Genomic DNA, 14591 nt, shown 5'->3' with positions numbered 1-14591 from the left:
CTTAGAATTCTCAAGTTAAGACTATCCTTTTCTTTAATTATTTTATTCGATTGTTTTATTTAATATTTAATGTATATCTAGATCTTTAATATGCATAATTATTTTATATTAAATATACAAATGGGATGGTGCGCGCCGGATATATATTCTTATCTCATCTATCGAACATATTTCAATAATAAAGATATTTCCAAAAATCAAAATAAAATAAATATATCCAGATTTTTTTATTATAAATAAATCCTTTAATATGCATAGTTATGTATTAAATATAAGTGGGATAGTACGCACACAGATACCGAATATAATATATTCTTGTCTCTATCGAATATGTTTCAATAATAAAAGATAAGATATTTTCAAAAATCGAAATAAAAGAAATATATAAGCTACAACTTATTGGTAGAGTCACGATGTGAGATATCCGTTTATTCAACGGGAGAGATTTATTGTATCCATAAATTCTTGGCATTGCCTGTATACGTGCGTTTCCGTTTGTCCGATAAACAGAATGGAGAATCTCGAGCTACCAGAGTTGATTATTCCCATCATGGGAAGAAGTTTGTTGCCATACTGTCACTTCGACATATCGGAAAGTGACTATCTGTCCAGCGGTAGACGCGACATGAAACTGCCTGGACCCATCGGTTATCAATCGGATGATAATTCTCTTCCGGAGGGCACGAGAGTGATTGAGCTCGACGTGATCGGAATCAGCGGGTCTCATTTAAAGTAAATGTTATGGGCATTTTTCAGTAAAGATGCAATGTAACACAGTGAATTATTATATCCTTATTGCACATTAATATTAAACAAAGATGGGATAATTTACTAAAATATTGTGTTTTTGTTGAAAAATGTCTAATCAAAGAAGCACAAATACAAATACGTTATCACAAATTTCAGAAAATTCCGAATGATAAATCCGACATCAGATGATTATCATTTTATCTGGGAAGATCGTACTCATCACGTCGAAGACGAGATTCCAAAATTTCATTGTGCACTTCCGGAAGGAATCGCTGAGAGAGGAAAACAAGTCGACTTCGCATTTACGTTTCTCGCGGAGAATATCGGCACTTTCGAATCTTTTTGGTTGTTCCGCGTTGAAAAATATAATCTGGAGTATCTCTTTTTATTCGTCGCGACGGTCAGAGAACCATCGATTTGTTGTCTTCGTGTCCATTTAAAAATGAGACCAACCGTAATAGGTTAGATGAAGATACTAATAGAAAAATATACTTTTTAAATTTTTTGGAGTGGAATCTTACTTATTTTGAAAAAGAATGGCTTAATTTTCAATCTTTAAGAGTGATATTTTATTTTTCAAAGAGATTCACTTCAAAAGTTTTAGAGAGTTCCATACAATTAATATATATTAATATTTGTATTTTCTATAGGCGTCAATGTGCGAGAATCGATAAGCATCATCAATAAAGAGAAATTTCAGATTCCCTTTCAGATCACGCGAGACTCTTTATATTCTGAAGGATGTCTTCAATATTTGAAAATAACGCCCATAAATGGCATTTTGCCTGCAAAAGGCGAACAAATATTTTGGTAAACATAGAACAAGCAAGAGTTTTGAACATAAATTTTTTAGATGTTAATTAAATACTTTTTATTTATGTAGGGTCGAATATCAGCCTACACTTGTTGGCGAATTTCAATTTTCTGTAAAATGCATTATAAAAGGAATGAAGGCACCATTGACTATATTTATTACAACGATAACATACGACATTATTGTTTCGGTTACATATGTCGATCAGAACAGCCAGATAGTTCAATTAAATCAAGATAAAGAGAATATTATTGATTGTGGAAAAGTGCGTGTATAATAATTTGTTTTAACATTAAAAATAAATTTTGACAACATTAAGCATTTTTAATTTTTAGTTATTGTTAAAAGCTCCCATTACTATCGTGTTTGAAATAATAAACTCGAGCAAAATGACGCTTTATTATTCTTGGGATCTTGGAATGACATCAGAAATAATTAGCAGAAATATATACACGATTGTAATGCCTCAAAAGCAGGACCATGTGCTTAGCAAATCACGTTCCATCTGTTCTCTCATTGTTACAGCATTACAAAAGACGATGATAAAGAATCATCCTGTTCTCTTGAAGGTAGCTTTATCGTTTAGTTGTCAATATTGCTGTCAATATGTTTTATGAGAAATATAAACGTAAACTTTGCAAATCTGTATCCCTTTTCTTTATTCAGATTTCCAGAGGGCCGACCTATCGTCTAATCTTAAAAGCGACGGCAAACAAACCAATTTTAGAGTTTAGTTTTAATTATTACGACTTTGGACCTTGCTATATTCGAGATGTTTCTGCGACTCCTTATCACGTCGATTTACGCATTACGAATTCAGATGATGTTTCGTACATGTAAGTTGATTTAACGTACTTATAGAAAATTAAAACATTAATTTTCGAACGAAACAATTCATTTTCTCAGACTGGAGTGCAAGTTTGAAGAGAAACCACACATCTCTGTAAATCTGGACGCTCTTTCAGAGAAAATAGTCGCTCGATCAAGTATTATAATTCCGATAATATTTCGACCTTTGGAACAGGTGCACTATCACGATGATTTACATTTTATAATCAATTCGACGATCGAAAAAAAAATTACTATAACTGGCGAGGGAATTATATATAAGGTAATGAAAAATTAAGCCAATATAGATTATGTCATTCGTTAACAGCTCATTAAATATTTGACGTCATCGTAGTCAATGTAAAAATTTATTGTAAATTTTATCCGCAGAATTATTTTTACTTGTACTCTGTTATGACAGATTCGTTTAGTAAATCCATGCGACAAATCGGTGAATCTTGGTAGCCTACCGATTAACAAAACAACAAGCAGAAAAGTGCCAGTGATCAATGATGGACGTGCTGCACTCGAATTAAAGTTCGATCTCATGAAGAATCTACCTGGATATGATCTATTTCATGAAAGAATTCAAAATTGTCCATTGATCAATCAGGAGAACTCCAAAATGGATCGCACTCAAACTTCGATAACTGAAATAAAACGTTCGAATACCCTTGACGAAACTCTTCAGATGGAACCTAATTTGTCTCAAGTTCTGAAGATCGAGCCGGCAGAATCAATCGTACTTCAGCCAGGGAAAATCGCGAATATTGTCATAAAATACAAACCTATTCACAGGATGCACCCTTTTGTCGTTAAGGTGGCTTTTCAAACCAATTCTACGATCCAACCGTTATTTATTTTGCGCGGAAGCTGTATAGGCGCGGAATTCCATTTGAACAGGACTTATGTGCCTTTCGGTATCGTTGTTCAAGGTTGTCTTAGCGAAGCAAAGATAATGTTATTGAATACGGGAGATATTGGTACCAGGTTAGTACCATAAATAAAAAATAAATAATGAATATATTTTATATTAATCTGAAAAATCAAAAGATTTTGAAATATCTTTTGAAGTTACATAAAGTTCTTAAAAAAAAGGTCTTTTTTTAAACAAACAATTTAAGCGTCTTTTATTGGTCAAAGCTACATCATTAATGCTTAAATAAGTCAATGTGAATCATATATATATATATAATCATATATATATATATATATATATATATATATATATATATATATATATATATACTATATATATATATATATACTATTATACATATATGTTCATGCACATATCCAGCCGAGGTAATACTTTTCGCAATAAATTTTTTAATAAATTATTTTAATAAATTATTTTCAATTTTTCAGCAAATTAATCTTTCCAATATAATGTCTGATTGAGCAGCGAATTATTAAAAATTGCTTATCAATTTAATTTAATTCTATATTACTACAGTAGTTTAATTACGTTTAATTTATATATAAGTCCAGAAAATTTGGCGCACAGTTCGAATGACTACAAATATGATATATGTATATGCATGTACATATATAGTATATATTGGGTTGTCCGGAAAGTTCGTGCCGATTTGGAAAATTGAAACGCAGAAGATTTAAATTTTTAATTTCATTTATTAAATTTATTAAATTTAAATCTTTTGCGGCGCGAACTTTTCGGACAACCCAATATATGATTCACATTGAATTATTTAAGCATTAAAGAGCTTCAATCGATATTCCAATTTATCGATTGTTCTCACATTTAAGATCTAAAATAATATTTTTATTGTATTGAGTTGTCTGAAAAGTTCGTGCTACAAAAGATTTAAATTTAATAAATGTATATTAAAATTTAAATCTTCTGCATTTAAATTTTCCTTCAAAATCGGCACGAATTTTCCGGACAACCCAATATAAACATTCTTTATTTTTTATAATGATTCTTTTCTCCGGTATTTAAAAAGGAATTCTTGTTATTATGTAATTCACATTATTATGTTTTTATTAGTTTAATGTCAATAATGGCATATGATGATGTATGACATATCAATTTCCAGATTCAAGTGGAACACGTTGAAATTGCCCGAAGACTTTAACATCGCTCCTGCAACTGGCTATTGCTCTCCTGGTATGGACGTCAATTTCATTGTCAGTTTCCAACCTACTCGGCATGATAGTTTGATCGAGGGCAATGTGAGCGTATACAACTTCTATCTTTATATCTATGCACACGAAATGCTTGATTTTCGGCGAGAATCTCGTTCCTTACTCCTATAATATACGCCAAACATAAAAGTAGTTTAAGCAATACACTGTGCTTCTTGCCATATTTCTACATCATATTTAACTTTCTGAAAGAACTTTTCCCCTCAGAACTTAGAACAACAGAACTGTCATGTATGTGCTTGACATATATTCTAGAGTACTTGTCATATTTATTTAAAAAATTGTCTTAATATTCATTTCGATAAAATAACGGTATAATTATTATTTTAAAAAGATCTCTAATAATACATATATATACATATATATATACAAATTTTATCATAATTTATATTATTATATTATAAATCTGATATTAATTTTAAACGCATGCAACAAATAATTGAAACTATAATTGAGCATATGAGATATAGTCATTTAATAAAAGATATAATTTATTATATTCTCAGGCAACGCTTGAGATTGAAAAATATAGAGATCTCGGCTTAAGAATTACTGGAGCTAGCTGCAAACTGCCTGATCCGATCGACACTCTATTCTTCTCGTGTCGCGTTCGCGAGAAAATAATGAAGTCTCTGAACGTCGAAAACGATATCACAACTTTGAAACCGGAGGTCACCGGTGAATATTTTTTCATCGACGAGGTCTCATACGATCCTTTGAAAAAATCTACTACCTGTACAATCACCTATGCCCCTCTAGTCATGAATGGCGAGAACAATCTTCACGAAGTAATTAAAACAAAACTTGGTTAATTTCTTTTAAAATAATCATATAATTCCATAATAACATAGAACATTTATAATTTTAACGTAAAAATAACAGATCAAGAAATGTAATATTTCCATAAACTATTTCAGAGTACGTTGCTTCTAAAACTGCCGGATGACAAAGGTTCTTTAGTGTACTGTCTTCGAGGGCTTAGTCTACCTCCACAAGTTCTCCAAAGGATTACACGTCAATTTCCGGCAAAGACAAAATACACTGAATTATTATCTGTTTACAATTGGCTCAGTAAACAACAACGATTCGAATGCCAAATTGAGAATATGAACGGCAAAGAGCCCGTCGAGGTTTAAAAGATTTACGAGAGACAGAAGAATTGTGAAATAATTCTAAAATTTTTTTCTTAATTTGCTTTTTAGAATGTCGAAATGTTCACTTTTGTCGGCAACAGCAAGATAGACATTCCAGCAAATGGCCAACGAGATTATCGCGCAGAGTTTTATTCCTACAAAGAATCAAAATATAATTTTAAGGTATTTTATATTGATAAATTATTGTCGGTATTTGTGAAAACACAAATGACGTAAAAAACTTTTTTTCAGTTTTAACAAATAGGACTTTCAAAATAACAATTTTATAACTGTTTCTAATCCGTGTTTTAATGTAAAATTATATTTTGCAAAATATTTAAAACTACGTATGCATAGGTAACATTCACTAACGAAGAGGGCGAATATCAATTTTACGAACTTCAGTATGATATTACAAGACCACAAGAGATCGAATCGATCAAACTGATCACTGTGGTACGATCTCCGATGTGCCATGCTTTAAAACTTGATAATCCATTTAAGAAGCAGCACGTAACATATACGGCAAAATGTCAGCATCCCTGCATCACAATTCAAGACGTACCAAAGCTCGTAGCACCATTATGCAGCGTTAGTTGAATTTTATTTATAATAATACATTGCAATCAAATAGACACAGTTAAAAATCATATTTTTGATCGAAAAGAATCTTAAAAAGAATGCTTAATAATATTTATATGTAATATTTATATGTAAATTTACTTAATATTCATGTAAATTTGCAAATATATTTTTAAATCCTACAAATTACGCGCCAATTCCACATTTGTCGGACTTTAAACGCGATTGAAAATTGAAAATGATATTAATCATAAATTATTGATAAATTTAATAATGATTATTAAATTAATTTAATTTGATTTCATTTAATTATGAAATTATTAAGTATCAAGATTAACTTTGATAAAAAATAATTCTTTTTCTGATTTATCTTTATCAGTCAGATTTTTACTATTATTAATACGCAGCAAGTTAAAAATATAAACAAAAATCGAATATTTCATCCTCAATTTTATCTAACTGGGTAGTCTAACATAAATTAAAGAATTTTTATTACTCAGACAAATTTTATAAAAATTCCAAAAGTATCATTTATCGATTATAATCATTCGAATGCTTGAAGAATTATACAATAGGCTACCGTATTGTATAAAAGAACCGTAAAGAGTTATAATAATTAAGGAATTATGTTCGCAATTTATAAACAGAATAAATTTAATGTGGCCAACAAACAATAACAGTGGCAGTAACGATTTCTGTGAATATAATAGGAAAATATCAGAATCAAGTACCACCCTTTACATTCCGCCGAGGAAATTACGGTAGCTTTGAACGTCAACTGCGAGGAACTCGGATTGTTTCCCTACGAGCTGCGATTGCGAGCGATACCAGCACCACCAGAGAAAACGACGCGCGTTGATGCGATGCTCGGTAGTTCTGTCACCTTTTCCCTGAACATAATCAATCAAGCCGAGAACACTGCAATATTCACTATCAAGGTGAGCATAAAGCTATGTTCCTTCTTCTTTTGCTGTAACAATCGGAAAAATCTTCTTCTCACATATTCCAGGTGAATAATGAATGCTTTACGATTTCGAAAGACATCGAGGTGCCGGCGTTGAAAAGTACATCATTCGACGTAACTTACGAACCCTGCGATGTCGAAAATGTCTCTGCTACTTTGACAGCCACATCTGAGATTGCCGGCGAATTTGTGTATGTTAATTCACAATTAAAATTAATCCTTTACGATTTTATGTCGAATTAGATTCAACGTTATATGTTACTAATTTAGTAATAGCATATAATACTTTAAACAGTCGAATCTGTACGCGATTAAAATCGATAATTGTCATCAGTGTAAAAATTCGGGTCCAATTTATTAAAGTTTATTTAATTTATTCAAAGTTTAAATAGCTACAATTTTAAAAATAAACAAAATTTAAATTTAAAAAAGGAATTTTAAAGCTTGAATCTCTACTTTCGAATGATTACTATATCTTTTAAGTTTCATATGAGTTTTGTAATTTTTACATGTAGAAAACTAGAAGCTGAAAAAAATGAAAAATTTGTTTTCACTTTGTAGGTCTGTAGCGTGCCCAAAAAAAATTTGAGAAAATTTTCAACTTTATCGTAAAAGCTTGAAGCTTTCTCTACAAAACATTTTTTTAAAATGTTCCTACGATCTTTTGTTACTGAGTTGTTGCAAATAAAATAAAATAAATATTTTAATTTTGATTGCTCTCAATCACAATTTAAAAAAATAGATTCTTAAATTCTCTTATCAGATAGAATAAGATTTAGATTTTATTTTACTTTTAACAAAAATAGCAGCCGAATTTGAATAATAAATCGGGCACTTTTGTACTGATCCAATATATTTTCGAGATTTCCATAAATTCTTTGAAATAATGAAGAGAAATTTTTTTATTCATGTTAGATTAACTAATTGTATAAAATTGAAAATGAAATACTGATTGATTTTTTTATTCATTTGAAATAATTTAGACATCAAAGGATTAACCTGTCATGCTGATTGCTGCATTATTAAATAAGCCAAATATACAGAATGTGTTTTGTTTAAATTGTTTACAGATTTCCTCTCATTGGTACGTATTCGTTGCCGAAACCTCAAGGGCCATATACAATTGCTGCCAATGCACCAGCTTCTATACTCTTCAAGAATATATTTAGAGAAACCAAATCTTTTGAGCTTATCTTGGACGATCCCGAAGTTTTCGTAACATCGACATCGTTGGACAAAATGAAGCAAAAACAGGTAATTCTATTGATTTTATAAGTATCTTTTTTAATCCTCATCGTGTATACGTTTTTTTAGTACTATTAAGCATATACGTAACATATATGATGAATTTGTATATTTTTAATAACAAAAAGAAAGCAATGTTTTACAAGATTATTTAATTATTACAGCAGATCTCTCTAAGCAAAAATAAAAATCGGAGCGTAAATCGAATGTAAGGGTAGATTTAGACTTTGGATGTATTTCGTTTTATGCATGATGTGCATAATGCATCATTAATCTTTGTTGTTCACCAAATATTAAACAAGGATAAATGAATGGCATACTTTGTGCATATCATGCATGAAACGGAATACATCCCTTGACAAAAAAGTAAAAAGCAGAAAAGCAGCAATCTATCTACTAATCAGAATTCACGTTGGTAATAAGCAGTACAGAATGCCATTGGCTGCGTTCAGCAGAGAAAACTAATCAGTTAGTGCTTAGTGGTTCTTTAATACGATTAGTTCCTATATTTAGATTTAATGAAGAACTAAAGGCAAGGACTATATTAAAAAATCACTAAACGCTAACTAATTAATTTTCTCTGCTTTCTGTCAAGGTCTGTTTTTTTTTTTATAACGTGAACATGCTATTACTACATAAGGCTAATATTATTCATCTGTTTTTTTATATGTAATCCGTTTCTGTAACAATAAGTTTTTCAAGCCTTTTGATTGATTGTAGAGCAAAAAAATTCTCTCTGTCTTACAGCCAATTAACATGTAAGCTTGAAAAATTTGTCGTATGACACATGTAATAGCAACCTAAAGGTACAGCAACAGAAGCATAAATGAAGCTTCTAGAAAGCGAAATTTGAGTATAAAATGTAAAGAAGCATTTACTTCTTAATTTTCGTCTCTTTGTTTACGATTCTATCACTTTTCCTTTATAATCGACTTATGATGCTATCTTTATTTTTGCCAAGATAAAATGTTTAATAAAACAATTTATTAATTATTACAACATTAATATAAATCAATATAAATTATAAAAATAATATGTAATATATAAATTATGTAAATTATATAATCAATATAAATTAATATAAATCAATATTACAAGGCGATCTCTATTATCGTTCAACTAAAAGATAATGGAAAAAGAGAAATGGAAGATAATTATCCAATAACCGGAAAACTTCTAGTGTACTGCGCAGATCCCAAGATTTCTCATATAAATTGGATTTATTATTTAAGAGGTATATGCAAACAATAAATGAATAACATGTTAATATCTAATGAAATAAGTATGGCACCACAATTTGTCACATTTTTTTCTTTGTGATATAAAATATTGTATTTACGAATATTAATTATATCATTGAAAAAAATAAATACGCTCTTTTTATGTTTTTATGTTCTATATATGCGAAGGATCACTTGAAAAATATCTAGAGGTACATTCTGTTTCCCACATGTCATTTTATCATTCTTCGACCGCTATTTCATTTGTACGTTTTTGTCATATGAATTTTTCGAGCCTGTTAATTAGCTTACCATATAAGCTAAAGAGATCCGAGGAGCTCTCTGCCCTGCACACATTTATCAACGCACAAATAAATAAAAACCTTTTGAATGCGTTTCGTTTTAAGTCTGTTCAATCATAGTCGATTATTTTTATCATATTATCAATGATTGGCTAATTTCTTACGGCTTACAACTTGCGATCCTATTGTAGAAGTATTACGCATAATAATAAAGCGCATGATGTATCGTTTTTTTTATCCTTGCTGTTCACCGAATATTAACTCTTTATATGAATCGTTCATATCTCAGGCTAATTTTTATTACTTTAACAAATATATAAAAATTATTAAATGATTCTTACATATACTTTATATATCTTTAGAAAGTATATATTTTGTGAGATTGTGTATTTAAAAAGCAAGATACAATAAATCGTATACAATAAATGTTGTAACTGCCCGGGAAAAAATGTTATAAAGGGTCTTTCAATAAGGATGCTCGATTTTTAAATGTAAATAATTTTTAAATGTAAATGTAAATAAAACAAGTTGTGTGTGAGATATCCACTCAATTTTTTTTTTATTTGAAAGAATATTTTATGGCATTAAGTATGGAATATAACGTCGCTCAAATGTCCGCCGCGGCTTCGCTTGGACACGTATTCGGGCAGTCCAATTTTCGATGACTTTCTCGCATAAATCTGGCTGAATTTGCTGGATGGCGTTTGTTATGTTGACTTTGAGAGCATCAATTGTTTACGATTTATTCGTACAGACCTGCGATTTAAGATAGCTCCAAAGGAAGAAGTCTAAAGGCGTTAAATCGCACGATCTCGGTAGCCAGTTCACGTCACCGCCGCGCGAGATAATGTCCTCAAATCGCTTATGCAGAATGTTCATCATGGCATGCGGTGCGTGGCACGTAGCACCATCTTATTGGAACCACATGTTATCGGTATCCATATCATCCATTTTAGGCCACAAGAAGTTGCTTATCATCGATCTGTAGCGCTCACCGTTGACGGTTATGGCAACGCCCGCTTCGTTTTGGAAGAAGTATGGACCAATGATTCCGCCAGACCAAAATCCGCATCAAACAGTGACTTTCTCGGAATGCATTTGGAGCTGGTGTATCTCGCGTGGATTGGTATCGTCTCAAATTCGACAATTTTGCTTGTTTATATATCCATTCATCCAAAAATTATCGCTAAAGATGATTTGTTTGGCAAAATTTGGGTTAATTGCTCCAGAACCCAATCAGCGAATACATGGCGTTGTCTATGGTCGTTTACCTTAAGTTTCTGAGTCAGTTGAATTTTATAGGGATGCAGACCCAAATCCCGACGCAAAATTCGCCAAGTTGAAGTCGCAGAAAGGCTAAGTTCTTGTGAACGAGAAATTGATCGCCGGGTTTTCCCGTATACTCTCACGCACAGCAGCGATGTTTTCAGCAGACCTTGTGTTTCGGCTGTACGTACTGGTGTTGGTTGATTATTTATCGAACCGATTGATTCGAATTTGGCCACCAAATGTCGAATAGTCGACTTGGCAGGACGGTTGTGGCGAGGAAAAATCACATAATGCGCGGAACGTTTCTCGAACGGAGCACTGATTTTGATAATAAAATTGATAATAAAATTTTATGATTTGCACACGTTGCTCAACACTATGACCTTCCATGGTGATTTGCCATACACTACTAAACAATTCACAACAAATTTGACAGATGTCACTTTAACAACATGGCTACTATGATCTAATAAATTTCGAACGTCCCTATTAAAAGACCCTATATATATGGACCCTATATATATTTCCTATACAGCACAGAAATTTACAATAACATTACAGAAATGTTGCAGATTGCGCAGTAATATTGTAGATATTATGAATTGTAATATAATATAATACCGTGTAATATAATATAATACCCGTAATAATATATAATACATAAGGAACCACGGTAGTGTCATTGCGCTTGACTTAGTCAAGATACACTACTATTGTGTCTTCTGATTACGACGTAAAATTTTACAAAATCTTATAGCATTTTAGACTCAACAGTTGAATAAGCGCTCGCTGCTATTGATGTATTCTTCCAGATTTAGCTGATTAGATGATTTAAAAGAATATATCAATAACAGCGAATATATCAATAACGCTCTCTCAACTGTTGAGTCCGCTGAACGCAGCCAATGTTGTTACAGAAGGATATTGTCAATTTTTTATTGTAATGTTGCAAATGCTTTGAAGCGTTTTCTAACTGATCAATTTATAAAATTTTATTCTTTCTTCTAATTGATCCATCAAATGCTTCAAAGCATTTGTAGCGAGACTTTGATCAGCCAGAGATATTAAAAGACATTTTGGCCTTTTGAGTAACGAATTGCTGTCACATGTAGAAACATACATCATTAACACGTTATGTGATTGTTAATTATTTCCAGTGATTTAATCCGACTTCTACAAACTTAAAACCGTAAAACAGTTGCCGCGCTACAAAATGTGACGCGGTAATCAATGAACATATTAGGAGTTGTAAGCTTATTGGTATTAGTTGAAACATTTGTTGTCGCCGACGCGCGACAAGATTTTTCAAACTTTATGATCAACTTTCATAATTTTTTGAAATACTTGATTTTAAAAAATTCTTTGAATATTGCAAAGAACATAAAATAAAATACGTGGAGTTTCTTTTTATTTCCGTTTCATTAATTAAGAATATGTACAAAACAGACATATACTTCTATAAAATATAAAATATATATCTACATAAAAAACAAATGTAAAATTTAAAAAATATATATACCTGCATATACAATTTACAATTAGGTATAAAATATAATTATAATATAAATTAAAATATACATTGATTGAGATTTTTTTCTGCAATTTTTAAATTTATATCACAAATTGTATTTCAAATTATATTCAGTAATAACAAAAGAATTATTTTTAATAATAGTTGCAAAAATACATTGCGCTATAACATTGTTATGACATTATAGCGCAAGCTTGTTAAAGACGGATATTTTTATGATGCTATGACTTTGCAATGTTGCAAATACATTGCGCAATCTATTTGCAACATTGCAATAAAATATCTGCAATTATTTTGCAATCTTTCTGTGCTGTATGGGTATGGACATATTTTATATATAATTATATATGAAACTTTTTTCCCAGGTGATTATTTGATATTCCTTTTTTCGAAAAAAAGAAATGTGCAGGACGCGAAAAATCCAGCCGTATTAGAGAAAAATTGAGATTAAAAAAAGATAATCATGCGTGAAATATAGGAACGCATTTTTAAATCTTAAATACTCTGTTTATCATACGTCATCGTCCGCACACGCGCAGTGACACGCGCCTCGCTCGTATCATCCATAGTCCATACTCCATCACTCCCTCACTCCATGGTCAATGATGTCGAACGCGATGGTCAAACCGGGTCGAACACGGTCAAACTGAATGAGCGCTATAGTGATTTGCTCCGTAGTGGTGGTTCATAATTTCGTAAACACGGAACTCATGGAAAGTTCCAGAATCATTCCCAGCTAAAATCATCGCCCGCGTCAACATGTGAAACCGGCGTCTCTTAGATCCCCGTGATCGTCGCAATCCCTCCGTAACGAAAATCTAACCTAACCTAACAGTGATACTTCCGCGACGATCTTACGATCGGCACTGTTGCCACTATCACTGCTGTAGTTATTCTAATTCTTTGTTTAGTACTCGTTCCACTTCGATAGCAAAAAACGGTATCTTAGCGAAGTCAGATTCGCGATAACCTTGAATCGCGAAAGCGCAATTGCGTTTGATGACAGCGCATCATAGGAGCGGCTCGTGTCGCGGTGATCTGACAGGAACAGACTAATCAGGCATGCATCTAATGCATGCGACGCAATTATACGCGGGCGATCATCTTCGGGTGTGTGTACTTTCCTACGTCGTGCTATCATGAGCGAAGAGTCTAGAAAAATAGTGACCAGGTTCCACTCCATCCACGGTGAGAACATTCTCCTGTGCGAGGACAGCACGGTCGCGGTACGGACTACGAGCTTTGCCAATTCGGTGGCCTTCAGCGAGAAACCGTTACAGCCAGGGGAGATCTTTCTCGTAGAGATCGAGAAGACTGAGAGAGGATGGAGCGGACACATGCGACTGGGTCTCACTTTGATCGATCCAGCTTCGGTCAACAACAATCTGCCTCAATATGCAATGCCCAATCTGGTTAGATTAGGCAACACATGGATCCTCGCTATAACTAGGAATCAAACTATCTGGGACAATTTTGATGGTGGTCTATCTTCCACATACACCTCTATCACAGGTTAATATGAAATTACTATGATAATTTTATAAAAATTCTCTTTATCAATATTACATTAATTTTAAAATTTAAAGAGGAAGTTTATTAAAAATGATATGTCTGTTTTTTTTAACTAAACTTCTTGCAAGATTTATCTTTTTTTTCATGTTGAAAAGAAAAAGATAAAAAAACTACAAGAAGTTTAGTTAGAAAGACAGATTTACTATTTATATATATATATATATACATATATATATATACATATATATATATATTACTATTATATATATATATAT

At 31.7% G+C, this 14591-nt stretch overlaps 2 protein-coding genes across 2 annotated transcripts in view; both read left to right on the top strand.

Annotated features, from left to right (window-relative positions):
• Nucleotides 1–9733, top strand: part of LOC105617868 (hydrocephalus-inducing protein-like) — a 45710-nt gene extending 35977 nt beyond the window's left edge. The window contains exons 13-29 of the mRNA XM_012199411.1: nt 511–732; nt 907–1211; nt 1401–1560; nt 1634–1829; nt 1900–2133; nt 2231–2400; nt 2471–2675; nt 2814–3382; nt 4450–4585; nt 5065–5346; nt 5476–5688; nt 5761–5874; nt 6049–6282; nt 6984–7211; nt 7283–7428; nt 8308–8491; nt 9581–9733. Coding sequence (XP_012054801.1) covers nt 511–732; nt 907–1211; nt 1401–1560; nt 1634–1829; nt 1900–2133; nt 2231–2400; nt 2471–2675; nt 2814–3382; nt 4450–4585; nt 5065–5346; nt 5476–5688; nt 5761–5874; nt 6049–6282; nt 6984–7211; nt 7283–7428; nt 8308–8491; nt 9581–9733 — 3751 coding nt within the window. The remainder of the gene's footprint in view (nt 1–510; nt 733–906; nt 1212–1400; nt 1561–1633; nt 1830–1899; nt 2134–2230; nt 2401–2470; nt 2676–2813; nt 3383–4449; nt 4586–5064; nt 5347–5475; nt 5689–5760; nt 5875–6048; nt 6283–6983; nt 7212–7282; nt 7429–8307; nt 8492–9580) is intronic.
• A 4210-nt stretch (nt 9734–13943) lies between these two features.
• The window catches only part of LOC105617764 (neuralized-like protein 2), a 3630-nt gene continuing 2982 nt past the window's right edge, over nt 13944–14591 (top strand). Inside the window, exon 1 of the mRNA XM_012199318.1 lies at nt 13944–14316. Within this exon, the coding sequence (XP_012054708.1) occupies nt 13944–14316 (373 nt within the window). The remainder of the gene's footprint in view (nt 14317–14591) is intronic.

Source organism: Atta cephalotes (assembly GCF_000143395.1).
Source record: "Atta cephalotes unplaced genomic scaffold scaffold00014, whole genome shotgun sequence".
Taxonomy (NCBI): Eukaryota; Metazoa; Arthropoda; class Insecta; order Hymenoptera; family Formicidae; genus Atta; species Atta cephalotes.
The sequence above is the reverse complement of the archived record's forward strand: the minus strand, read 5'-3'. Positions and strand labels throughout refer to the sequence as shown.